At 45.3% G+C, this 26,491-nt stretch overlaps 1 protein-coding gene across 1 annotated transcript in view; it reads left to right on the forward strand.

Moving 5' to 3' along the window:
* The window catches only part of ADGRA3 (adhesion G protein-coupled receptor A3), a 62,151-nt gene that overhangs the window by 4,585 nt on the left and 31,075 nt on the right, over positions 1–26,491 (forward strand). The window contains exons 2-3 of the mRNA XM_088450617.1: positions 18,946–19,017; positions 23,554–23,625. Coding sequence (XP_088306743.1) covers positions 18,946–19,017; positions 23,554–23,625 — 144 coding nt within the window. The remainder of the gene's footprint in view (positions 1–18,945; positions 19,018–23,553; positions 23,626–26,491) is intronic.

The following is a 26,491-nucleotide window of genomic DNA, read 5'->3' on the forward strand; positions in this document are numbered from 1 at the left end:
GGTCACATAGGTCCGAGCAGAGATAATGGCACGTGGCCGTCCATGCTGCCAGTTATAGTCGAGAGACAGCGCTACTTCCTCCTCCCCCGGCCCCACCTTGGGCTGCCAGCAACAGCAGTAAGTGGAAGGCTTGGGCCGGGGGAGGGAGCTCCGGGTCTCAGGGCCAAAGAGCTAAATTTAAAACTCTCATCCCCTAATAGGTGACATCAGTAAGGCTGGGATGTACTAAAGGAAAAAGCGCTAAAAACTCAATTTTCGGGGTTTTTATCTCATTTCCATATGTACTAAGCCCCGGCCGCCCTTTTATCGGTGCAGAGGTTAACGCCAGAAAAATCTGGCGTTACCCTGTATAAGCCTATAGGCTTCTTACCGCATCCCGCACCCGACGCTTCGCCGCCGCCGCCCTGCAGTCGCCCATTACTGGCCCCTCCTCACCTTAGTGTCCTGGTCGCCGGCCCGTGCTCCTTCTGGGTCCTCCGTCTCCTCCTCCTCCTAATCTTCGGGGTGCAGGGAGGAGGAGGAGCCCGGGACCTCCTGCACAGGTCACCAGCAGGAAGTTCCTGGGGATCGGAGGGGGCGGGGTCCCACGTTGAACCCCTCCCCTGGTGTCGGCTGCTTTGCAAAGGGCAGCTCTTACCGCAAGATACTAATCGCTTATGTTCGTACATATGCGATTAGTAAGGATGCGGTGATTGGCGGTAAGTACATCGTAACCTTAGTACATCCCGGCCTAAGAGCCATAGTCACCGGAGAGGAGGCGCTGGAGCCCCCAGAGCGTATATGTATATTATATATAAAATCACACAGCAGTCTTCTACAGAATGGTTTAATTGTCCACCTATATGATTTGTGGTCTGGTGATCATCACTTTAAGCACTGACTAAGTTGGATGTAAGGAAGGGATGTTAAGACTAGACTCCTGTAACTACAGTGAGGCAGTGTTTGTGTAACTGCAAACTGAGACAGACCTACACCCAATGCCTGAGGGCTGGTACAAATACATGATGATAATGATTGTCTCCAGCACCAACTAGCTAGCTCCTTGTTATTAGCTGATTGTGGATTCACCTCTAAAGCTAATACTGTAGGTGCTTTCTTCATTGTTCGTGCCAGCATTATATGATTTTATGGGCGTATTTTGGAATACATTTTTGCTATTTTCATTAGCATACAATACCTTCTGTATAATACAGTGATTTGCAGCCATTTTTTTTTACCTGGGTATACACTGGTAGCCCATTTGCATTATTAGTACTCCTAATATTTGCGATTGATTAATTGCTATTAAATAAAATGTTTATTTATATTTAAAAGCAGTACATCTTCTATAAACAAGATTAAAAAAAATAAATGGAGCAAGAATAGAATGAATTGGACCTGGACACATTATAATTAAAGAAAACATTTAAGGTGCGTACACACTTGGCGATTTTAATGAGCGATTGCACGATTATGACATCGTAATCGCGCAATCGCTCAGTAATCGTGCGCTATAATGTCGGAAACGACCAGCAATGCGCGCTGCCGATGGTCGTTCCTGACATTGTCCATCGCCTGAACATGTAGGCCATTCTGCCGATAAAAACAGATTGGCCATGTTCAGGAATGAAGCAGGGTGCCTACATACCGTTCTGTGTAGGCACTAAAGGGGATCAGGAACGACTGTGCGATTACGATGTCGTTATCGGTCTATCTTTCCTAATCGCCCTGTGTGTACGCACCTTTAGAGTGCGATTCAATTGTATTCCCCGGGCAGCTATTACTAGTGGGCACTTCCAACAGAGCAATTCAATTATTGCTCCGTTTGGGCATGAGTGCCGCGGGCTCACTCATTTCTCCTGAGGTGTGTAGCAGAGATGTGCAAAAACTCCTTTGTTTCAGCGCCCTCACCAGGACTTCAGACTGGTTTGCTGCTTTACGCTAAATTTGTTTGAAATTTTTCATGTTTTAACTTGATTACATTGTTTTACAACTTTATAAGGCCTATATTGAATACACTAGAAACTGGCAAAACATATATTAGCATGCAATATCATAGGCTGATGAAGTTCTGACATTAGAGACGCTCTGTCAGAAATGATCTGGATTTCATTAAATGTAAATAATCTATTTTTCTGCAGGAAACATCAGTGATCATGTTACTGTACTTTCCTCTCTGTTTTCAAGGACCTACTGTGATACATGGGGCAGTGAATGCAAAATATGTGCTATAGCGCGTATCTGCGCGCTACAGGCGATTAAGTACTCAGTGTTTCAAAATGACAGGGTTCTGCAGGACGTGCTGAGTGCGCGTATTTGCCAGAGCCCAGACTTGAATCCGATTGAACATCTCTGGAGAGATCTGAAAACGGCTGTGCACCGACGCTTCCCATCCAACCTTATGGAGCATGAGAGGTGCAACAAAGAGGAATGGGCGAAACTGCCCAAAGATAGGTGTGCCAAGCTTGTGGCATCATATTCAAAAAGACTTGAGGCTGCAATTGCTGCCAAAGGTGCATCAACAAAGTGTTGAGCAAAGGCTGTGATTACATATGTACATGTGATCTTATTTTTTTTTTTCTTTTTATTAAATTTGCAAAAATCTCAAAAAAAACTTTTTACACGTCATTATGGGATATTGTGTGTAGAATTTTGAGGACAAAAATGAATTTATTCCATTTTGAAATAAGGCTGTAACATAACAAAATGTGGAAAAAGTGAAGCGCTGTGAATACTTTCCGGATGCACTATATATAGCGTTCCCGCTAGGCTGTTTCAGCGGGTTCTGTCTCCCGCGGGTCGCAGTGTGCAGCGGTCACCGCCGGCATCCATTCACAGTGACCGCAGCGCTTGGGGGCTGCCCGGCGTGTCCGTAAGTGCCAGGCACGCCCCCAGGAGTGACGAATAGGGGATGCATCATAAAGACACTCCCCGTTTTCTTTGACCATGCCACCTTTTTGGCCACGCATGTATTTTTGAGGAAGACAAAAGTGCCCAATTTAGATTTAGATATTAATCATGGACTCAAGTTTGGTCTCTCTAAAACTATCGGTGGAGCAGACCACAATTTTCATGTGTCGTCATTTACTCTCAAAGCTCAGAGAGGAATTTTACAAGATGAAACATTTCTGGAAACCACATGAAAGACCTTTGTAGCTTTGTGGTCACATTTATTGTTTAGACATTGTGCTAAAGAGAGTCTAAGTATCACCTGGCTGGTCTGGTGCCCCTCAGCCCAACAGATGCATGTACTCGCTTGTTCTAATTATTGTTATATGTCTTGTATTTGTTGTTAATTAGAGTGAGGAACGGAGGAACTCTCCATGACATTTAATCTGGACAAATTTATTCAGACCTAAAGACATACAACAACCTAGCTTGATATTGTTAGTAGCCATAATCCTTACTTTCTATCAGACATAGGGCTAATTTATTTATTACCAGTTTATTTATTTAGTGCGCACGCATTCCTCAGCGCTTTACAGAGAGTACCCGATGGTTTGCGTACAACTGCGATGTTAGAAGATCTGCGAATGCGCATATGCAGATCTCCTTCTGCAAGCTCGCTCGCAGTGCCCAGACGCCGCAGCCTGATTGACAGGATGCAGCCATTTTAGGGGGCGGAGCAGGGGTGGCATCTGGCAGCTTCCCAGAAAACAAGGGAGTGTTGTCCCTGTTTTCTGGGTGTGCTGAAGCCAGTGGCTGCGTCCTTGTACGCAGCTTTAATATCTTCAGCTGCATAAAACCATCGCAATATCGGATTCATCTTCTGATAAAGACACAGCTACTGTGCAATAGCGTGCAACTCTGAATAAGGCCCATAGACACCATCCGAAAGCTTTTCAGGTATCGTAGCTCGTAGTGTTCTTCCCTTGTTTTAATTTACTGACATTGATCATGTTTGACACTTTTTTTTTTTCCTTACAACATAGGTTACGATTTCATCTATTTAGTAATACCTATATCTGATCAACACACAATACTCTTGAATGTCCAGTAAATAAAAACAAAATGTACTTACAAAACAAAAAAATACATGAATTGATGACAGTTTCATCCGTGACATTTTACTCCTAAATGTAACCCCTGGTGCAGTTATTTGTATTCAGATGTTCTAGTCCATCTGTGCACACTAAAGGTGCGTACATACTAGACGATATTTTACACGATTCAACCAATTTCGACACATCGGAACGACAAATTGTGAGTGTCCACTCATGATATCGATGCGCATACCCTCTGGTCATACATGGCATCTTCTGAGCTTGCCTACTCAGGCAAGATTTGCCAATCTCGTACACGATTTTGTGCAGATCGTATATGTGTTGGCGCTCACGAACTATCATCCATTGACTGACATATCCCTGGATACGCTCTGTCTTATACTTGTGCAGCATCGTGCCTTGGAAGAAGACGGACGCAATTCTAGCAGCTGACACACCTGATCGTGCAGACCTTATTATTTCGGTGAGTATGGTAAAAAGTGCAGCTGATCACCAATGTACGCAAACCCTGTCCACCAATGTGTTAATGCATAACCCACCCACTGTCCTTCAATGTGTTTATTAATGCATGACCCACCCACTGTGCTCCTATGTGTATTAAATGCATGACCCACCCACTGTGCACCATTCCGCGCCAAACCCTATTGTGTGTGTATATATACACTATATATTTAATTCAGATTATGAACATAATAAAATAACGAAATGATTCTGAAAACTTTATTGAAAAATCTATGAAGAAATAATTCACTTTAAACACCACAACATAACTGTAAACATAAAAAATACTATAACTATAAACAACATTAAAAACAACACATGGCAACATTAAAAAAAACTAAACAGCAATAAAAACAACAAAACATTGTAACATTAAAATAGTAAAAAAAAAAAAACATCGCAACATTAAAAATACTAAAAATAACAAAACTTTTTAAAATCATTATAAATCCTTATGCATCTATTTATTTGCTTTTTTATTTATATTTTCCTCTAGCAATGTCTTTGGATAAGGAATGCAAATTTGCAACTGGATTCCTGGAGCTTTATGAAGCGAAAGAGTGTCTCTGGAGGGCACCTGTCGGGACTATTCCAACAAGTCCAAAAAACTATTGGCATTGGAGGAGTTGGTCCAATATAGCAGGCCATACTACAGTGATGCAACAGTTAAAAGGATGAGAAATAAAATCCAGAATCTCAGGACAGTCTTTGTGAAAGAGCGTAAGAAGGTGGAAGATCCAAAAGACCTGGAGCCTCCGTTGATGAAGTGTACCAGCCCATCTTGTGGTACTACAATATAATCTCCTTTCTTCTGGAGCAAGAACCTCAGCTACAGTCACTCGTCCTGATGGCCAAGCGAGAGGGAGAAGAGGAGGCGGCCGAAGTTGCCAGCTTGGCACCAGAGGCAGGTTTGGCAAGTAGAGATACAGTGCATACACACCATGGTGTTTTTTTTTTTTGCAGTTCCCCAAATGTCCACTCTATTTTATTTTATCTGAGACAGTGCTCCTGCCATGGCACTTCCCACCGGTCCATTCAAATAGGCCATGTACTCCTCCCTCACTTGTTTTGCCCGTGCAGTCCCTGTGGTTTGCAGTGCAGGTGTTGCCACAGAGGACAACTGGCCAATCTCCTCAAGCTGGTCAGGGTCTTCTGGAATAGCTGTGCCTGACGTCCTTTTTTGCGTTATTTTGTGCCATGAAAAGTTATGCAGGACACAGCACGCCAAGACGACCCAGTCTATCTTGTCCACTCGTAGGTTGATTGAGGTATGGAAAATGTGGAAGCGATTACGTAGAATTCCAAATGCATTTTCTACAATTCGGCGTGCCCTTGAAAGCCTGTAATTGTAAATCCGCGTCTCTCTTGTCCGGTCCCTTTGCGCATATGGCTTCATGGCATTTTTTTTGTAATGCAAAAGCCTCGTCAGCCACAAACACAAAGTTTAGGCCGTGCTTGGTCTCCTCTACTGTCGGCAAGTTGAGGTTCTTGGAGGTGAGCCTCTGGTAGAATGAGGTCTGTTTGTACGACCCACCATCCGAAGCACGGCCATTCTTGCCAACATCCACAAAGACAAATTCGTAATTTGCATTCACCACCGCCATGAGAACGATGCTGAAGTACCCCTTGTAGTTAATAGTAGTATCCACTGTTGGCAGGTGGGGTGATGCGAATATGTTTCCAAATGGCTCCCCCGCAGTTAGGGAAATTCTACCGCCGTTCAGAGTCTTCATCGATGGTTTTCCACTCTTCCTAGGAAACTAGAAAAAAAAGGAAATATTGGTTACAACATGAACATTCATTTTTTTATTTTTTTTTCTCTACAGATTCCCGTCCAAGAACTGAACTTGGCGAGGACTCCAGACTTAAGTGGAATTGGTAAAAGTGAGGGGGATGTTTCTCTGTCCCCATGCCCACCACCAACTGCACCTCCCCTGAAAAAAAGGCGATGCATGGGAAGAAGGCAGCTGACCACGGAGCCTGCAGATTAATTTCTGCGTCAGGCGGAAGTGGTCTTAAGAAGGCCCCCCGACCACCTAGATCACTTCACATCTCACATTAATAGCTCCATGCATCAGATGGGGCCAGAAATGCAGCTGGAATTTCAGCATCTGGTGTTAGAGTTGGTCATCAGGGCGATGAGAAAATATTTATCGCCAACTACCTACATCGCTGACCCTCATCCCTGCCCACCTGCCCCTACCGCCTCTGTGATGCTTCCCACCCAGTCACAGCCTACTTCCTCACCCACTAACCCGTCTACCTCAAGCCAGGAGGAGATTCCTGGCTTTTACGACCTGTAAATGTTTTTAATTTTATTTTTTTTAGACAATTATCAACAAGTTTTATCTTTCCCAATAGCTACTCTATGGTATATGGTGGGGACGGTAACTAAATACATAGCATAAGGACAGATTGTTGGAAGCTGGGGCCACAATCTGTACTTGCGCCATGTGTTTCAGGGCCTATTCAAATCAGCGTCAGACCTACGATCTGTCATAGAGCAGCATAGCTATTGGGACTGATAAAACTTGTTGATATTTGCCTTTTATTACATTATAAATGCATATACAGTTTTTAAAAAAAAAATTATTTTTACAGATGTTTTTTCCGTGTTGGGATTGCATATTTTAAAGCATGGTCATTAATAACCATGTTATTATACGCAGCCATGTTGGCAGCAAATGTTACACTGTTTTAAAGGGTTTTTCCACTACTTTTCTACATTTCTAATTAAAAAAAAAAAAAAAAAAACGTTTTTCTTTCACAAGAAATAAATGTGTAGTGTGTTTTTTTTTTTTTTTTTAATCTTCGACAATAGCCTGCAGGTCTATCCAAACTTCAGGTCAGCCAGGGACCTTCCTGTAGCCAGGTACCTCAGGGTAACCACCAACCTCTTCTCAGCAGGGATTGCCCTCCGCAGCTTAGTATTTTACCTCTGGATATAGTTGGTCACCAGACACAGCAACTCCTGGAAGGTGGCGTCATCCATGCGCAGGAAGTTTCGATAGTCGTCCGGATTGTTTTCCTGAGTCTCCATCAGCAGGGACATGTGAGAGCTCTGCAGCAGCCACTCATTGGTCCAGCATGCTCTGGCCCTCTCCTTCACCACCTTAGCCCCAGCATAGGCGAGCAAGACTCTTTACCGATAGGGATCCATCAGCACAGAATGCAGGAAAAACACACTTTGTTAAGCCAGGCAAAACAAATAAGAGCACAATAGCAATGTACAGCGTTCAGCAGGTATACACCTAGCCTCACTAGTCACAAAGTAGAGGTGCACAGACGTAAAATGGCTCCTGCTTTATATACCTCCTAGTTAAGCCCTCCCATTATTTAAATTTAGTTAAAATCCCGCAGATCGTCAGGTGTTTGGTAAACTAACCATTTATTGTGCATGATCTCATGAATTGAAAATCGTACACGATGCACGATAGAACGTGAGATATTGGTCAAATTGGACACTTTTTAACACCAAAGGAAATCGCTCACAATATCGCATCGTGAGCACATCGCCTAGTGTGTGGGATATATTTACCAAAGTGAGAGGTTTTAGAAGTGGAGATGTTGCCCATAGCAACCAATCAAATTCTAGCTATTATATTGTAGAACGGGTGGCCAAGCAGTCAGAGGCAAAAAATATCTGTAGTCAAGTTAAATTGCTGATAGCATGCGCGCTTCGAAAAATGGGGAAGCTCCGGAGGTTCAGAGAGCTTTAGTGGGACAGATGAGAGATTCCGCTTCCTATATTGGCTAAGTGGCTTTGGATGCCAGTCTTCTGACTCCCAGAGTATCGGCTGCAGCTTTGTCTGCTCGCCGGTCTTTGTGGCTACGTTCTTGGAGAGCAGATGCGGATTCCAAGAAAAGCCTGGAGGTCTTACCTTTTAATTGGGGGATATTGTTTGGCCCAGACCTGGACAAAATTGTAGATACCCTGGCAAAGTCTAAGGGCCTGATTCAGAGCCGGACGCTCTGAATCAGGGCCCTCCTCCATTAAAATGAAGCGTCCTCCTGGACGCTCGTATAGCTGTGGGTCACCACCCACAGCATATACGAGCGTCCAAAAATATGGTCGCGATGGTCTTGACCATTGCGACGGAGACCCTGCGGTAGGGTCTCCCTGCCACAAGCCCTGGAGTGATTTTGGCTCTATCAGAGCCAAAATCAGTCCCACTGACATCACTAGTGATGTCAGTGGGGCCGGCTTCAGACGGTAGGCGTTCCCATGGGAACGCCTCCGTCTGGCAGGCACGCCCACCAAAGGGGCGTGCTGTCAATCAACATCGACAGCACGCCCCCTTTGGTGCGAGACCCGGAGCGACAGGTTGGCTGTCGCAGTCCGGGTCTCGCGCATGCGCACGACAGAGCTCTCTCCGTAGTGGGGAACATCGACCCACTTGCGAGCGTACTGCCGCTTGCGAGTGGGTCTGAATGACCCCCTAAGTCAGCTTTTCTACCATCGGCGGCTGCGCCTTCTAAGTCTAGGACCCCTGCTTTTTGGTCCTTACGAACTCAAGGGGTCCAAGGGTCAGTCCTTCCCGAGGCAGTCGGCAACCAAGGCCGCCCCTAAACCAAAGAAGCAGGCCTGGAGCGCTAGACGCCCTGCTTCCAAGCCAGAGGATAACCCTTCAGCCTGATTAGACTGGCCTCCCTCTGGGGGATCCCAGAGTGGGAGGACTACTTCTTCAATTCACCCTTTTCTGGTGCACTACCACCACGGATGCTTGGGTATGAGAAGTGGTCTCTCGGGTCTGCCCTTTCCTTTCATCACAGACCTCCTCACCAGTTTTTCTGCACGAGTCCTTCTCAGGACGAGACCAAGGCCTAGCAGATTCAGGGAGCCATAGAGTCCTAGCTGAAAGCAGGGGTCACTGTTCTTGTTTCCCTTTCTCAACGTGGGACGGGTTACTACTCTACTCTGTTTCTGGTTCAGAAACCCAATGGGTCTCATCGGCCTATCCTCAACCAAAAGTCGCTGAACAAGTTCCTCAGAGTGCCCAAATTCAGGATGGAAACTTTACGTTTCATCATTCTGGCTATGGAATCGGGGATTACATGGTCTCCCTGGACATCCAGGATGCTTACCTCCATGTTCCTATAGCGTCTTCACACCAGCGGTATCTGCGGTTTGCTATACGTCAGCACCACTTCCAATTTCAGGCTCTGCCTTTTGGCCTCTCCACGGCTCCAAGGGTATTCTCCAAAATTGTGGCTGCCCATCTGCGGTGCCAGGGTATACGGCTTCTGCCGTATCTCGACTACCTCCTATTGCTGGCAAGCTCTCCGGAGGTACTTCTTCAACATCTGCACCTGACGATCGCTTGTCTGCAAGCGCATGGGTGGTTGATAAACTGGAAAAAGTCCTCCCTCATTCCGTCACAAAGGATCGTTCATTTGGGAGCCCTTCTGGATTCTCGTCAGCAAAGGATCTTTCTGACTCCAGAAAAGATTTCCTCTCTACAACTACGAGTGCGCAGTTACCTGAGGAGTTGCCGGGTGTCTGTTCACTCTGCAGTGAGGGTTCTAGGGTCCATGTTGTAGGCGTTCGATATGGTGGAGTATGCCCAGTTCCATTCCAGGCCCCTACAGGGACTGATTCTATCCAAATGGAACGGGTTACCACACCGGATTCGGACTCGGATGCTGGTATTGTCTCTGGAGGTGTGCCTGTCGCTAGCTTGGTGGCTTCAGAAATCTCATCTCACCAAGGGTCGCCCCTTCTGGATCCCGGACTAGGTTCTGCTCACGACAGATGCCGGTCTCCGGGATTGGGGTGCAGTGACAGGTCCACTTTCACATCAGGGCCGTTGGACTGCGGAAGAAGCAGTTCTCCCGATTAACATTCTGCAATTTTGGGCTGTGTACAGGGCCTTCCAGTTGTCCGGTCCCGCTCTTCAAGGAAGGGCCATGCAAGTTCAGTCCGACGACGCCACCACGGTGGCGTACATCAACCATCATGGGGGGACTCGCAGTCGAGCAGCGATGCCAGAGGTGTCACACATTCTGTCTTTGACGGAGTGCCACCTTCCGGCCATCTCGGCAGTCTTCATTCCAGGAGTCCTCAATTGTTAGGCGGACTTCCTCAGCTGTCACGATGTGCATCCCGGGGGATGGTCGCTTCACCCAGAGGTGTTTCAGCTACTAGTGGACAAGTGGGGACTACCGGAGGTGGACCTCATGGCCTCCCGACACAATCACAAGTTGCCCGTACACGGGTCCAGGACAAGAGATGCTGACGCAAGCCTGGTGGATGCACTGTCAGTGAAATGGACCTTTCAGTTGGCGTATCTATTCCATCCGATATCCCTCGGTCTAAGGACTTCCTCGGGTCCTTCGGAAATTCAAACAGGACAGTGGCACGCTTCTGCTGGTGGCTCCAGCTTGGCCCAGACATCCTTGGTACTCCGATCTTCGGAGCCTCTCCATCGGCGATCCGTTCCTTCTGCCTCAATGTCGGGACCTGTTGTCTCGGGGTCCCTGCCTTTACCCGGATCTGGGTCGTCTGACTTTGATGGCATGGCTCTTGAGACATCCGTCTTGAGGTCAGCTCAGTCATCAGCACGATGCTGCAGGCACGTAAACCTGCCTCCACCAGGATTTACCACAGAGTATGGCATACTTATTTTAAGTGGTGTGAGTCCAGAAACTACGATCCTCAGGTGTTTTGTGTTTCTAGGATTTTGGCGTTCGTTCAGTCTGATTTGGACCTAGACTTACGCCTTGCTTCTTTGAAAGTTCATGTGTCTGCACTATCTGTGTGGTTCCAGGGTAGGATAGCTCTACTTGCCTGATGTCCGCACCTTTTTCCAGGGTGTTCTCAGGATTCAGCCTCCCTTTGTTCCCCCGGTGGCTCCTTGGGATTTGGTGGTAGTGCTTCGGGCCCTCCAGGGTCCTCCATTTGAACCGCTAGAGTCTGTGGAACTCAAGTGGTTGACTGTTAAGACTATTTTTCTCCTGGCGATTGCTTCGGCCAGGAGGGTGTCAGAATTGGGGGCGCTTTCCTGTCGTCCTCCCTTTCTGATATTTCACCAGGACAGGGCGGTGCTTCGCACTCATCCGGGTTTTCTTCCTAAGGTGGTTTCTAAATTCCACATTAATCAGGAAATTGTTGTGCCGGCCTTTCAGTCACCTGACCTTTCGGTTGGTGAGGCCTCCTTGGATGTGGTCTGGGCTCTCCGAATTTATGTGGAACGGACTAGTTCCATTCGGAAGTCTGATTCCTTATTTGTCCTCTTTGGATTTCACAGGAGGGGTCGGCCTGCCAGCAAACAATCTGTGGCTAGATGGCTTCGTTTGACTATTTCTGAGGCTTATTTTCAGGAGGGCTTGACTGTTCCAGCCTCTGTCAAGGCTCATTCTACTCTGTCTGTGGGCCCCTCGTGGGCCGCTGGCCGTGTCGCCTTGGCTGTTCAGCTGTGTAAGGCGGCCACGTGGTCTTCCATCCAGACCTTTCTTTGGTTCTATGCTTTTGACACCTTTGCCTCTCAGGATGCTTCCTTCGGGCTCCGGATTCTCCTTTTCAGTTCAGGAGCGTCCCCACCCTTAGTTGGACTGCTTTGGGACATCCCAAAGGTCAACACTGTGCACTCAAAAAATAAAAATCTGGCACCTATTTGAATAGCAAAAATCCCACACCTGCAGGAATAATCCCACAGGTACAGGATTTTTGCTATTCTCGCATCCAATTGAAGGCTCCCTTTAATCTCCTTTTGTCAATAAACACTTCCCACATTTGAAATATAATTACAAAGGTGGGAATAGCTTCTAAAATCTGTCATCTTCTGTTGGGTTAGGCAAACCCAAGGCTAATGATCCTATCTCCAAGATGTCACTGCTTTTGTGATTAAGATATGTAATGAGCCTTCTCTTTCCATTAATAAAATAAGCAATGGTGCGTAAGAGCTAATTAGATTAGACAACATCAGAAAACATGGCAGCTATGAAACATGTTTCTGTAAATGAGGCTTTTATATCATTTTTATTTAGAGTCCGAAGTAATGTTCACATTGTATCCATGTTCATTTTCCCTTAGTAATTTTTGTAAATTACTAGTTGAAAGGCTTTGCTGATTTGCTCATAATGAAGCATAATCTGTTGTTCTTCCCCCATTAGGGTCTTGCATTGATGATTGAGATGAAAGACCGTACATGGTTTAGAAAAATGCTTTATGTGTTTATATGCCATTTAAACAATTGCCACATGTTGATTTCACTTGCTTTACAAGCTTTGAGAATTAAGCCAATGAATAAGTACAATGTGACCTTGAGCCTCTTGTGGTGGATCTTTAGGAGAGTTAAGTGTACAGTCTGCTTATGAAAAACCCATGCTAGTTAGCATTTAGCATTCAGAGTCATTCATGTTCATTTATTCAGCTACTTTTGAAAGCCTGCACACAGGTAATCAGTGTTACCCACACCAGCAAATCAGCACGTCTGGATGCCTTCTGCAAATTCCCATCTTTTTGATGTACATCAGTTTTCTTAAATAATCCCACTAGTGCTACTTCCGAGAAGAAGCATTCCACTGAAGTCATTGCTTAGCTGTCCATGTGCATTTCTCTGTCCGTATTTGCTTACCACCTTCAACTACCAATTTACACCAATAAAAGAGAACCTGCTGTTGCAGTAATGGCAGGAAGTCCTTCACGGCTCATGAAATTGGTGTGGAAGGAACAGAGTTATCTCAGCAACTAAGCCCCCATCACACTGAGGGCAGGAGGACGTATGAACTTTTATTTCACACTAGATGTTGTCCCTGTCTGAGTTTGTTTTTTCTCTCTTTCTTATGGCACGTACACATGGGACGAACAGACAACGATTAGATATCGTTGTCTGATCGTCCTGCATGTGCTGGATGTTCGATATCGAACATCCAGCAACATGCACCAAGTCCTTAACGACCTGCGATCAACGATTGCGGGTCCCTATACTAAACAGGCTAACATGCATGCATGGGCGATTATCGATATCGACCATCCGTGCCTGCGCATCGATGGTCGTTGGAGGGGGCTAGAAAAAGGATATAAATGATAGAACGATATCGTTATGGTTTATATCGTCCTTTTTATCTGACCTTTGTCTGCACCATAAGACTTCATTGTGGGACGCAGAATGCCCAGCATTGTCCCTGACTCACATATGGGTGGGTAATAGTTTAGGCCTATTCCTGCTCTTCTGCCATAGTAAGGCCTCTTTCAATATCACACGCGATGTTGAATAGTTCTGTTAAGTCGACTAAGGAGGATTTCGGCTCGCACCCTCCTGAGTTGAGAGCAGAAATCAGACTAATGTGCCGGCCGCAATGTTGTTTTACAGCTTAGAGCGGCGCTAACAGCAACCCCGGCAGCAGTTAAGTCGGAAAATGCCGGTTTTTGCGACTAAACACCCTGCTTTAGTCGAGCTAAGCAGCATTCTCCAACTTAAGTACTTCTAGTCAGAGTTAACAGCGCTCTGTTAAGTCTGACAAGAAGCACTCAAATCAGTGAATGGAATAGCTCTGGGACCTCTTTCCTGGGGCTATTCAACATCGAAATCAAGTGAATCACCCCCTTCTCAGATCATATAACTTTGTTCTCTAAAATAAAACGCTTATATTTGGTGTTTATTATGAAATATGTTTTGATTTATAATTTTGAAGAAACACACATTTAAAATTGTCTTATAGTGACATATCTACAGTAGTCATTTGTGCTAAAAAAAACCTCTCCTAAAGCCAATTCACACTTGTGTGATCCTTCTGTACACCATTTATGTTTATAACCTGTTTTGTTGCTTTATGTGTGCCAATATGACAGAACCAGGGTTTTTTATTATTTATTAATTACCAGTTATTTAGATAGCGCACATATCCCACAGTGCTTTACAGAGAATATTTGGCCATTCACCTCAGTCCCTGCCCCAGTGGAGCTTTCAATCTATGGAGCTCATTCAGAGTCGGTCGCGAGCGCTCACAAGCGACTCGATGTTGCCCCACAGCACATGCGCACGACGGAGTCGGCTCTGTCGTGCACATGCGCGAGACCCGGCTAACAACGGGCGCTCCGTCGTTAGGCGTTTCGTAGCAGACAGGGCGAGCTGTCGATGTTGAGTGACAGCTCGACCCGTTTGCTGGGCGGGCCGGGGGCGTGCCCGGCCAAACGGAGGCGTTCCAGTCGGAACGCTTGCCGTTTGGGGGCGGCCCCACTGACATCATTGCTGATGTCAGTGGGGAACTTCCTGCTCAAACAGAGCAGGAAGCTCCCTGGGGCTTACGAGTCCCCGGACCCTACCCTAGGGTCTGGTCGTAAGCCCCGATGGTCGCGATGGTCTTGACCAACGCGACCATCACCCATGTCGATCGTTACAGCTGTGGGTGTTAACCCACAGCTTAACGATCGACAAGGAGGCGGCCGTTCAGGATGCAAGCGGCTGCCCTGATTCAGAGCGACTGCTTGCATCTAACGACCGCCTCTGAATGAGGCCCTATGTTCCCTACCATGTGCACACACAAACACACTAGAGTTAATTTTTGGTGGGAGCCAATTAGCCTGCCAGTATATTTTTGGAGTGTGGGAGGAAACCGGAGCACCTAGAGGAAACCCACGCAAGCACAGTGAGAATATACAAACTCCACACAGTTAGAGCCATGGTGGGAATCGACCCACAACCTCAGTGCTGTGAGGCAGTAATGGTGCATACACACGGTCAGATTTTTCTTCAGATCTGAACAATAACGATTTTAAAAATCGCACAATCGTTCATATCTGAAAGAAAAATCTGACATGTGGGCAACGGTGAACGATGCGCGTTCCCGTTTGTCAGATAACGATATCTGACATCTGATGTGTTTGCAGTCAGTTTTGGATGATTTCCATTCATTTTAATGCAGTCAAAAATCGTTCAATCGTTTGCAAATCGTTCAGTCGCTCATCTGACATATCTGACCGGGTGTATGCACCTTTATGCTAACCATTACACCATTTTATAGACATACATACATACACAGGGCTTGACAAATTCAGGGGCCAGGTCACCATGGCGACCAGATTTTGCTACCTGGCGACCAGATTTTGCAGGGAGGGTGGAAGCAGACCCTCGTCAGCCCCAGTGCAGATTAGTGTCTGTAGTATTGCAGTGGTCATTTCATGCACAGGAGTGCATGTGCTAAGAGTCGCCTGTGTTGATTGCTGTGTCTGTTCGTCCTGGCCTGCGCAGGCTTCTCCTGTACATCCCATCCTGCACCGACTCCTACTCTCCATCCCAGGCCTGCTGTGATTCTTGCTGTCTGTCCCAGTCTGTGCTTATCCTCCTGTACGTCCCGGCTGTCTGCTGTATCCTAACTCCGGCTGCATAGAGCTCTCCGGTAAGAGGATCTATGTGTGGCCAGGGATTGCGGAGCGGCTTCAGAGGGATAGTGGTGTGACCGGCAGGTACCCCCTAGTTGTGTGGCCATTGGGGGGGGCTAGCTGCTCAGTAAAGTGACCGCATGGGGGGTGTGTTTGCCCGGGTGGAAGCTGCACAGCAATGCCGCTGCCGAGCGGTGGTTTGCCTGGGGGTACCCCCTCAGTAGTGTGGCTGTGGGGGTTGGTTGCCTGGGAGGTAGGTGCTCAGGAATGTGGCCCCGGGGGAGCTGTGCAGAGCAGTGAGGGGGCCTCCATTTTACTGTATCCATTCAACTGCGTACAGTTTGTGGACTAGTATAGTGTGTATAACAGTTGCATAACACACAGAGCTGTGCTCCTTAGTCACTCCTGTAATTTTTTTGGGGGGACGGCGATCTGGCTCCTGCACTTTCATCCTGGCCCCTAGATTTTAGAAACATTTGTCAAGATATATATATATATATATATATATATATATATATTCGTGTTTCTGACGTGTACATTGAACCATAAAAAAATCGAAGGTTTCATTATCTCAGTCATGTCAAATTAATTCCGTATTTCGGAATATTTGGATATGAGAGACTCAACCTGTAAACATGTATATGTGTATTATGACACTATGCTGTCTCTTTAAATTTATAAGGCAGACAAAGCCAGGAGTTGGATACACAGGCTTAAGTGTCTAAAATATGCTACTGATGTCAAGCAGAAACTTAACTTGTACATGAACATACATAACCTGAAACTGGTATAATAGAAGCAGTTGCTATATAAGCGTACTGCAATATAGTATGTTGCTTGCAAATGCACAACATACCCCTTTCCCATGGATCAGTAACCAGCATGTACAGCAAGAAAGATGTGGAAAGGAAAATGGCTTTACTACTACTAGTCATGTCCAATTATACAAACACTAGTTAGCGGCCAGTCAAAATGACGGGACATTGTAACGGCCACGAAAAGTCCCATCTTTGCACTCAAACGGGTCAATTTTCGGTAATTTCTGATCTCCATCTCGGGGGGGGCTGTGAGTAGAAATGTTAGCGCCGGCGGCTGTGCGCGCCCGTGCGGAGCAACAATTGAATTGCGCCATCTAATGGCCGCCGGCGCGCAACAGAATTGAATTCCCCCAATAGAGGTGAGGAGCAGCATTAGCCATATATATATATATATATACGCACACACATACATTTGTGGACAAGCATAGAAACGTTTTTAGCATGAATAAATAGTTAATATTTTTCTTCTTCAGGGACAATTGTTTTGTTTTTATTTTGGGCGCCTGACAGAGCTATTCAATTTCTTTGCCAATTGAGCACAAGTCCATTATGCACGAAGGTCTGGCTTTTGGGTGCCCAAACTGCAGTTTCGGCAGTGCATCCAATAGTTTATACAGGTTTAGCCGTTTTACCCATCTAATACTGGCACATTTGGGTGCAACATGCGTGAAAAGTAATGGGCGCCCAAAACATAGTCACTTTAGAGGGTGCGAAAAAACTATTGAATTACGCCCCCCCCAATAAAATAAAAGCAGCAACCAGTAAAATCACACAAAAAATTTTGTGAAAGAGAAATGAGAATAAGTCTTATTATATACTCCCTTAGAACTTTGTAAGGGTCTTTAGAATTCTGATTGGTGGTCAGGTGGAGTTGTTCTGAGCCTCTGACTCGCGCAACCCAGGTCCTGGCTTGGCAGGTGATTCAATTGTTAATGTCAGAGGCTGTCAGTGCTGGGTGCCCAACGGGGGCTATTCAATTGTTGCTCCGTTCGGGCATAGTCGCCCGCATTTCTGCTCGCCCCCTCCTGAGGAGGCAAGCAGAAATGTGCGAAAAGTCCATGGTTTGGGTGCCCTAAACAGGACTTTAGACGGGTTTAGCCATTTTACGCGGCTAAATCCGATCTAATTGGGTACGACAAGCGTGATAATTAATGGGCGACCAAAAATAATTGAATTGCAACATCGGGCACCCATTAATTATCGCGTCTTAAAAAAACCTATTGAATCGCCCCCATGGTGAGAGGATCAACCCGGGTTATCTGTCAGGTTTATTTCTGGGACCGACCAGGATATCCTACAGTCTGAAAGGAGCGACCCGGGTTACAGTAAAAGCAGCTGATTGGCAGATCAGAAGTTCTGGGAGACTTTTCATGACTCCTCTTTGTGAGCCTGTAAAAAACGTCCACTTCTGATGACATACACTGCAGCATTATTTCAGAAGCTTGGTTATATTCACGTGTTTCAGAAATATTTCCTTTTCGCCTGTTAAATGCTAATTGCATCCAGCATGTGAAATTCCCTATACATTTATTGCTAGATACTGCATCTAGCAAACAAACAAAATTATTGGTACTATGCTGTGGTCCATAAACAAAGGATAAATACACCTGAGAAATTTATGTTTTGTTTGAGCCTATAACTGCCCGTTCTCTTGTTGGTAATTGGGAATGTGCTGATTTGTTACTGGAGATGCCTCCATGGCCCACAGTAGCCACACACCAGCGCCTGGTGTCCAGATTCAGGCAGCGCTGACCCCCTTAATGCAATCCATCCATAAGTGCTATGCAGGTGCTCCTCATACCTTTTGGGTATAGATTTTTTTTTTTTTGCTGAGATGGTGCAGTTGCTTAGTATGTGGTAAGACTGCGCCAAGGGCATTATTGAGAGCAGGTGATTGGTGTGCCGCACTCTTACCATACATAACGGCAGCATCCTTGGCAAAAACAAAATGGATATGTTCAGTGTGAGCTAATACGTTCCTAAGTTTTGGCATAATCATTGAGAAACACTGTAAAGAACTGTGATATATATAAATAAATGATGTTAAGTGTTGCCTTACTGCAATTATGCTAGTCTCTAGATAGCATGTGAAGGTTTGGGGTAGGCTTTTGTATAGAATATATCCTTAACTACTGTAAAAAAAAAATAATAATAATAAAAAAATAAATATATATATATATATGTATGTGTGTGTGTGTGTGTGTATATATATATATATATATATGAGTAGGGTCTCTGTAATCAGGGTAATGTTTTGGGGATTTTGCTTCATATCTATATTGCCATCTATTAATACTTCCTTTTTTGTTTGTTATTCTAGAATACTTAACAGTAATAAGATCACTGAACTGAATAATGTTTCCTTCGAGGGACTGAGTTTTCTAGAAAGGCTGTAAGTATTTTTCATTGTTTTGTCATCTTTTTGTTTATGTCAAAATGCCGGACTTGGGCTGGTGAAGTATATGCAGCTGTATTGTCTGGAATACCCATTGGTAATTAACACCAACATTCTTTCAGCAATAACATTTTAAATAACTCAGCGCTGCAATCTGTTAAAAGGGTTCCACTCCAATAGTACCCAGTAGTTCTGCATCCTAATGCACTATTATAGTATAATCCATTATTACTGTCTTGGGGAAGCCATAATCTGCCTAATTATTTCATAAACTATAATTATATTTACTACCATTTTTGTTTTCATGGTATATGTGTGCAAACAGCAGTTAATCTCGTGATATTCCAAAAGTTTCATGCACTTTGGTAACTGTCATTTCACAATTGTCTCCAATTGTAAGTATAATCACTTTCTGCTCTCAATTTCAGTTTATTAAATCATTATAGGTTTTGTTATTTTCTTTCTCGTGTCTGTGTTTTTTCTTGGGCAGTTTCGTTCTGGTTTTACCCCAGGGATGAGATTCTTCCCCTATTTGGGGTCTATACAGTACATTCCCCACTAGAAGCTCTTACTGGCTACAATTAGAATATTTACAGATTTTAAGGCCATTCAATAAAAGTACATGAATTCAATGTATGTTATTGTTATGATAATGATGGACTCCTGTTATGTCACCTATTAGTGCAATAATGGAAATCACATACGTATCTGGCTATCTCATCGAGCGTGTTACAATCTGCCAGGCAGCAATTACATTACATAAGAACAACAAGCTACATAGACGAGTGGATACACCAGATATTCATTCTTTTGTCTTTGTTTGAAAATGTGTTTTATATTAGGTCTGCTGGGGGCTGTGAATTGCGTTCCTAGTGTACCAGCTTCAATGGGACCCTAAACCATGGAGGGGGTTGTGGGCTTTCATTTGTTTGCTTAGTGCGCTGTACAGGAAATTGTCTCTCTGGGGGATAAAGCCAAGTACACTCTCAGTACATGTTACAGGGCTTCCTGCTTGTACAAAGAACTCCAGTGAACGGGATGCAATTGTAGCACCTTTTGTGTGTATTTGCCTTCTATATTTATTGTGTTAGTATTTTAATAGATACACATTAGTGCTCATCTTGGACTTTTGGCTGTGAAATAGTGACTTGATTTTTAGTCGCACTTTAAAATTGCCCGTACTTTAATGTTCTTTCTAATTTCTCACAAAATTCTGCAATCTTGTGTTTCGTGCTATAATGTAGCTAAATAAAGCCTACTTTTAGCAGTGGGTGACTTCCAAACAAGGTACAGCAACCAATCAAATATTTTCTTTCATTTATCTTGTGTTGGATCAAAACTTAAAGCTGCGCTGCCCCCTATTAAATGCATTTTACTCTCCTTCTGTCATCCAAGCAGGCTGGGTCTCCCAGGTAGTTTATACCCCGGGCTGTTGGGATGCCGGATTCCTGGCGCTAGCATCCCAACCGCTGCCATCCCAATAGTAAGTATTAGGGTTAGGCACTAGGGGTAGGGTTATGGTTAGGCCGAGGGATAAGTTTAGGCTGCGAGGAGGGAGGGTTCGGTGAAGGCTTAGGATACTTAACTGCATGTGTCTGTATCCTAACCCTGTCAGGATGCCCGCGCCGGGATTTCCGACCGCCAGCATCCCATATCCAACCCGGTCTCCCTGTAAAGACCTAGGGCCAGCACAAGAGGTGTCTTTAGCAAAACTACTTTGTTCAATCAAAAATTACATGCATGCCATCAAAACTAAGGAAGCCTATATTGTTTTTTTTTTTTTTTGCACATTTATCCATGATTTTTTATCATCTATTTAAAAATATATTTGGCCCCCAAACGGGATGCAATCGGGAAGCCGGCTGACATAAGCCCAACAGCCGGCTTCCCGACTGCTTCATCCTGGCAAGGGTTAAATGACAGGCGTCTAAATTTAGATGCCTGTCATTTTTCAGAGACCGGCATCCTGATCGAAGGGATGCCGGGCGCCGCCAGCGGACAGCCGCGGGGGGGGACTTAGGGATAGGCACCCCCCCGGGAGGGTTAGGGTTAGGCTAGGAGGAAGGAGGGTTAGGGTTAGGCACTCCCCCGGGGGGAGGTTAGGGTTAGGCACTCCCCCGGGAGACAGGTTTAGGCAGCGGGGAAGGGGGGGTTAGGTTTAGCCACTTAGAGGGGGAATTAGGGTTAGGCACCCCCCGGGAGGGTTAGGGTTAGACTAGGGGGAAGAAGGCTGAGGGTTAGGCACCCCCGGGGGGAAGTTAGGGTTAGGCACTCCCCCGGGAGACTTAGGGTTAGGCACAGGGGGGGAGGTTAGGGTTAGCCACTTAGAGGGGAAATTAGGGTTAGGCACAGGGGGGGAGGTTAGGGTTAGCCACTTAGAGGGGGAATTAGGGTTAGGCACAGGGGGGGAGGTTAGGGTTAGCCACTTAGAGGGGGAATTAGGGTTAGGCACGGGGGGGGGAGGTTAGGGTTAGCCACAGAGGTGGAATTAGGGTTAGGCACGGGGGGGAGGTTAGGGTTAGGCACCCCTAAGGAGGGTAAGGGGGGTTAGGTTAGTAAGTACTCACCTACGGACAATCGGGATTTCCAGCGCTGCCGGGCTGCTGCTGCCAGGATTCGAACTATTTCATACCGCTTCCCTCCAAACACCCACACAACACAACAACAGTGTACAGTTTAGAGGAGGCAGGCTTTTTGTTTTCTCTGCTTATGGCACAATATCTGCTTGCAATGGCTTTTTCCCACCTATTTGCTTTTAATGCACTTTCACACGTTTATAAATGTACAAAAATTTTTTTTTTTATTTTTTTTTACACAAAAACAAAAGAGAGTTAAAGGCACCATTCCTACCATCACATTCTGATATGAATGTTGCGTATAAAATTTTAGAACAGAGATTGTATCGTTTAAGTGAAAAGCATTTTCATATATATTCCCAGCGCATGTCTGTGGACTAGCCCTTACATTTATTACTGGGAGCAGCCAGTACTGCTATTTATTTGGTATTAAGCAGTAACTTAGAATCTCAACGTCTGGCACATTCCTCACATTAGAATCACATGTATGTGTTTCCAAGACCCGCTGTCCACAAAGCATTCACAGAGAGACTTGATCGCTTACCAGTGTCCATATAATGTAGTTGCTATTTTTATCTGACATCCCAATACAGCATCTGATATTTGAAGCTGTCAGGACTCTGCAAGAGAGGCCTTGGCACATATAAGCTTTTTATATGATGAATGTTTTAAACTGCGAATTGTTATAACAGGAAGATAAAGCTGTGTTAATGAGCACAGGGAAGCTAAATGCTGCCAGCAGATTCAATTTGACACAACGGTATATTCTGTCCATGTTATTACATTTATATTTTTCAGTATTTAAACTTGACATTGTCATATATGTATCACATGTTATTTATAAAGAAATGCTTTCTATTATTGGAGCATTTTTGTTAATTTTTCATCTTTGCTTCAAAAAGTTCAGCTTTTTAACTATGCTAATGTATATTTCTGGGACATCCGACAGAGGTCACCGGACACTGCAGGCTGTTAACAAAAGAGAGATCCGCCTTTTTTATTTATGTTATTAGGGTCAATTGTTCTAAATATTTAATTCAACATTTACATAGAGGATAGGGTTACATTTGCCAAATTGACCCTCTTGTCCCAGACTCCTGCCCTATATTAAAGAAATGTGTATTTAATTTAGCTTTATTTTTCTGTTAATGTTCCACCAAGAGGCAATACATTTTATCCGTATGCTGTTACATACTAACAAAGTGCCATCTCTGGTCATTGTGGTTCGAATCTGACATAGAAATCACATTACTACTTTGTAGCTGTTGACTTCCAGCACAATGACAAGTAAACTGGAATAAAGTGAAGTGGAACAAGACATCTAGTTTCCAGAACATCTTGAAAAAAATATAGCATCAGAGGTCTTGCTGTACTCTGCAAAACATATTTAATGTGGTGTTTGTAAAGCAAACCATTAACATAGCATTTCTTGTTGTGTCTGCAGTTATGACATTTCCTAAAGCCATCTACAAACACTAAGGTTACAGAGGAATAGACTTTGCGGCCTGTGGATTAACCCAGCCTATTCTCATTCAGTCTGTCGGCTGTTTCCACCTACTGTGAGAGTTTAAAGGGAAACTCAAAGGGCACGTGTAACAAAGCCCAGGTCCATTAACATTTTCTCTAAGAGCTATTTCTCCGGTGAGAAGTTTTCAGGTGATGCTTAAACAGCAGCAGCTGAATGTAAATGCACTCTTACAGTGTGTTTGTTTGTAGTCCATTACACCTTTACGTGGCCAGATGGGATAACACACACTGCATATGCATGAGCTGAGCAAGTGCTGACAGTGCCCTGTAGGTATAAAGTAGTTGGTGAATTGTTCGTGTGATGTAATCGCATTTGGCAGACCTTTTTGTTTGTTCAGTTTCTGTTTAATACATTGTAATTGTCTATATTTAAATGTTCTGGCTGCGATGAGGTTAAAATCGCGTCGTCCGTCTTATCATTTGTCTGCAGGGATCTCCGAAATAACTTGATCAGTGCAATTGAACCTGGTGCCTTCTCTGGACTTGTGTCTCTTAAACGACTGTAAGTAATGGCATGTTGTAAAGAAAAAATAAACTGTATGTTTCATAATTGTGTTTAAATCAAAGCATTTTGAAGCTATTTGATAAAATGATCAGGCTCTTTACTTGGTAATCTGTACTTTTGTATGTGTCAGAGAGCATTTGTAGGCTGGCTTCACACTGGTGCTTCATTACACACCCAATGTATGCCAAAGGCTGCCGCTTTTATCATGCCTTGCTAACGAACATATTGCTGGAAGATTATCTTCTGGCAGCAGCACACTGTGTGTTACTACCAGGTCACATCGTTTGCGACTAAGGGCCGTATTCAATTAGTTTCGCATACCGGACTTTTCGTCTAAATCGCGTATTTTACCCGAAGAAACTTATCGTGCGCGTACCCGCTATTCGCCCTATTCAATTACAAAAGCCGCAAAAACGGCGACGTGCAAAGTCAGAACAGGCGAAAAGTGGTGTCACAATCGGGGAAATCAGCCTGAACCCCCCAAAAAGCTGCAGAAACATTGGGGATCAATGTAGTATTGCCCGATTAGTCCTAATACAACTGTTTGGGATACTTAAAGTTTGCAGAATTGCTACTAATTAGCGTCTTTGCACAAGTGGTGAAGAATAGCATAAAGCAGTATTTTTGGGAGAAAATAAGTAGTCCTGTCACGTTTGGGTACCTGAAAATGGGTGCAAGTATCTTTTTTACTGTCTCTAAAGTGCAGTTTTAATAAATGCGAATTTCCACCCTCATAAAAGCACCTGCAATCCCAAAAACACTTGACCCCTTCTTAGTGCACCCCAGAACCTTATTTCGCTATTTTGCGAACTTGTCCCCCCACTTTGTGTTTTTTCGCCACCAAATTCAAAGTACTTTTTTGGGGTGTTAAGTTTTTTCCAGGAATTTTTTGACGCAGTTGTTCTTTGGGGGCTGTCCTAAGGGCTCTGAGTGGTTTCCCCACCTTTGCACCCCCAAACAAAAATGTTGCACTGCTTTTCTCTTGCTATTCAGAGGCGAATCTTTTTCGCCTAGTACATTGCATTGACTTTCCGCGTACGCGAACAGCAGATGCAATTGAATACTGAGATAAGTTTCCGCCTAGCGAAAAGTCGCAATCGGCGCTACGTTTTTGCCGATCTTGGCTTTCGCTTCTAATTGAATGCGGCCGTATGTCAGTTAACGCACTGCCTGGCATGGTTGCAAACAATGCGACCATGCCAGGCAAGTTGTTAAAAACTTAGGGCCTGATTCAGACCCACTCGCGAGCGGCTGTCCGCTCGCAAGTGGATCAATGGTCTGCACTGAGCATGCGCACGACGGAGGGAGCTCCGTCGTGCGCATGCGCCAGACGCGACGAGCGAAGGACTTTCCTTCGCTCGTTGTGTCTGATCAAAGGGGGCGTGCTGTCGATGTTGATTGACAGCACGTCCCCTTTGGTGGGCGTGCCGGGGGCGTGCCTCCCTGACGGGGGCATTCCCAAGGGAACGCCTCCCGTCAGAAGCCGGCCCACTGACATCACTAGTGATGTCAGTGGGAGTGATTTTGGCTTTGATAGAGCCAAAATCACTCCGGGCCTTGCGGTTGAAAACCTCAACCGCAGGCTCCGGCTCGCAGTTTCGATGGTCGCGTTGGTCACGACCATCGCAGCCATCAAACTGCACGCTCGTATAGGCTGTGGGTGGTGACCCACAGCTATACGAGCGTCCAGGAGGACGCTCCATAATTATGGAGGGCGGCCCTCATTCAGAGCGTGCGCTCTGCTCAGTTTGTGCGTAGTTGCAGACTACTCTAAGGGTCTCATTCAGACCCGCTCGCGAGCGCAGGATGCTCGCAACCGAGTCGATGGTACCCAAATGCGCATGCGCACGACGGAGGCGCCTCCGTCGTGCGCATGCACGAGACCCGGCGAGCGACGGGGAAGACGTTGCTCGGGGTCTCGCACCAAAGGGGCCGTGCTGTCGATGTTGATTGACAGCACGCCCCTTTGGTGGGTGTGCCGGGGGCGTGGCTGCCCAGACGAAGGCGTTCCCATGGTAACGCCTACCGTCTGGGTCCGGCCCCACTGACATCACTAGTGATGTCAGTGGGAGTGATTTTGGCTCTGATAGAGCCAAAAGCACTCCAGGGCTTGCGGCAGCGAGACCCTACCGCAGGGTCTCGTCGTAAGCCCGATGGTCGCGATGGTCTTGACCATCGCGACCATCATCATGGACGCTCGCATAAGCTGTGGGTGTTCACCCGCAGCTATGCGAGCGGCCAGGAGGCCGCACCAATTTTAGGTAGGCCAGCCCTGATTCAGAGCGAGCGCTCTGGTCAGATGTCCGGCTCTGAATCAGGCCCTAAGTGCATTCATAAATGCAGTGTGGTTTATTTGCACTCTTACTGGTGTTTCTCAGATAATAACGGATTTCATTCACAATTATGAAACTAAGTAATGTAAATGAAAAACTAGCAGCCTCAGCCTACATACACACAGGCATATGCAATGTGTTCTTTATTCTGAATAAAAACGTATATAAACTACTTTGTATATGTATATACTGTATGTAAGTGTGTTTAATACACGTGTTAATCTTGCAAACATAATTATTCATATAACATGCAGATGTGTCCTCATACACTATTGCTGCAGTCGTGCCCAACAGCCCTTCTCGGCGTACCAGTTACCCTCTGACTCGTCTTTTTTTTTTTTTTTTTGTCTCTTTCGCCCGATAATGCTTCTTGCACGCAAACTGATGTGACAAACCGCTTCACAAGACTGCATGGATTAATTTGATGTGCAACATTTGTATATCTGTGTGCGACTAAATTTGTAAACGATGCAGTGGACGCGTTTTTTTCCACGCCAAGGTCCGTTGTGCTTCGTATACAGATTCAGTCG

The sequence above is a fragment of the Taudactylus pleione genome, unplaced genomic scaffold, assembly GCF_031769625.1.
Source record: "Taudactylus pleione unplaced genomic scaffold, aTauple2 ptg000520l, whole genome shotgun sequence".
Classification (NCBI taxonomy): Eukaryota; Metazoa; Chordata; class Amphibia; order Anura; family Myobatrachidae; genus Taudactylus; species Taudactylus pleione.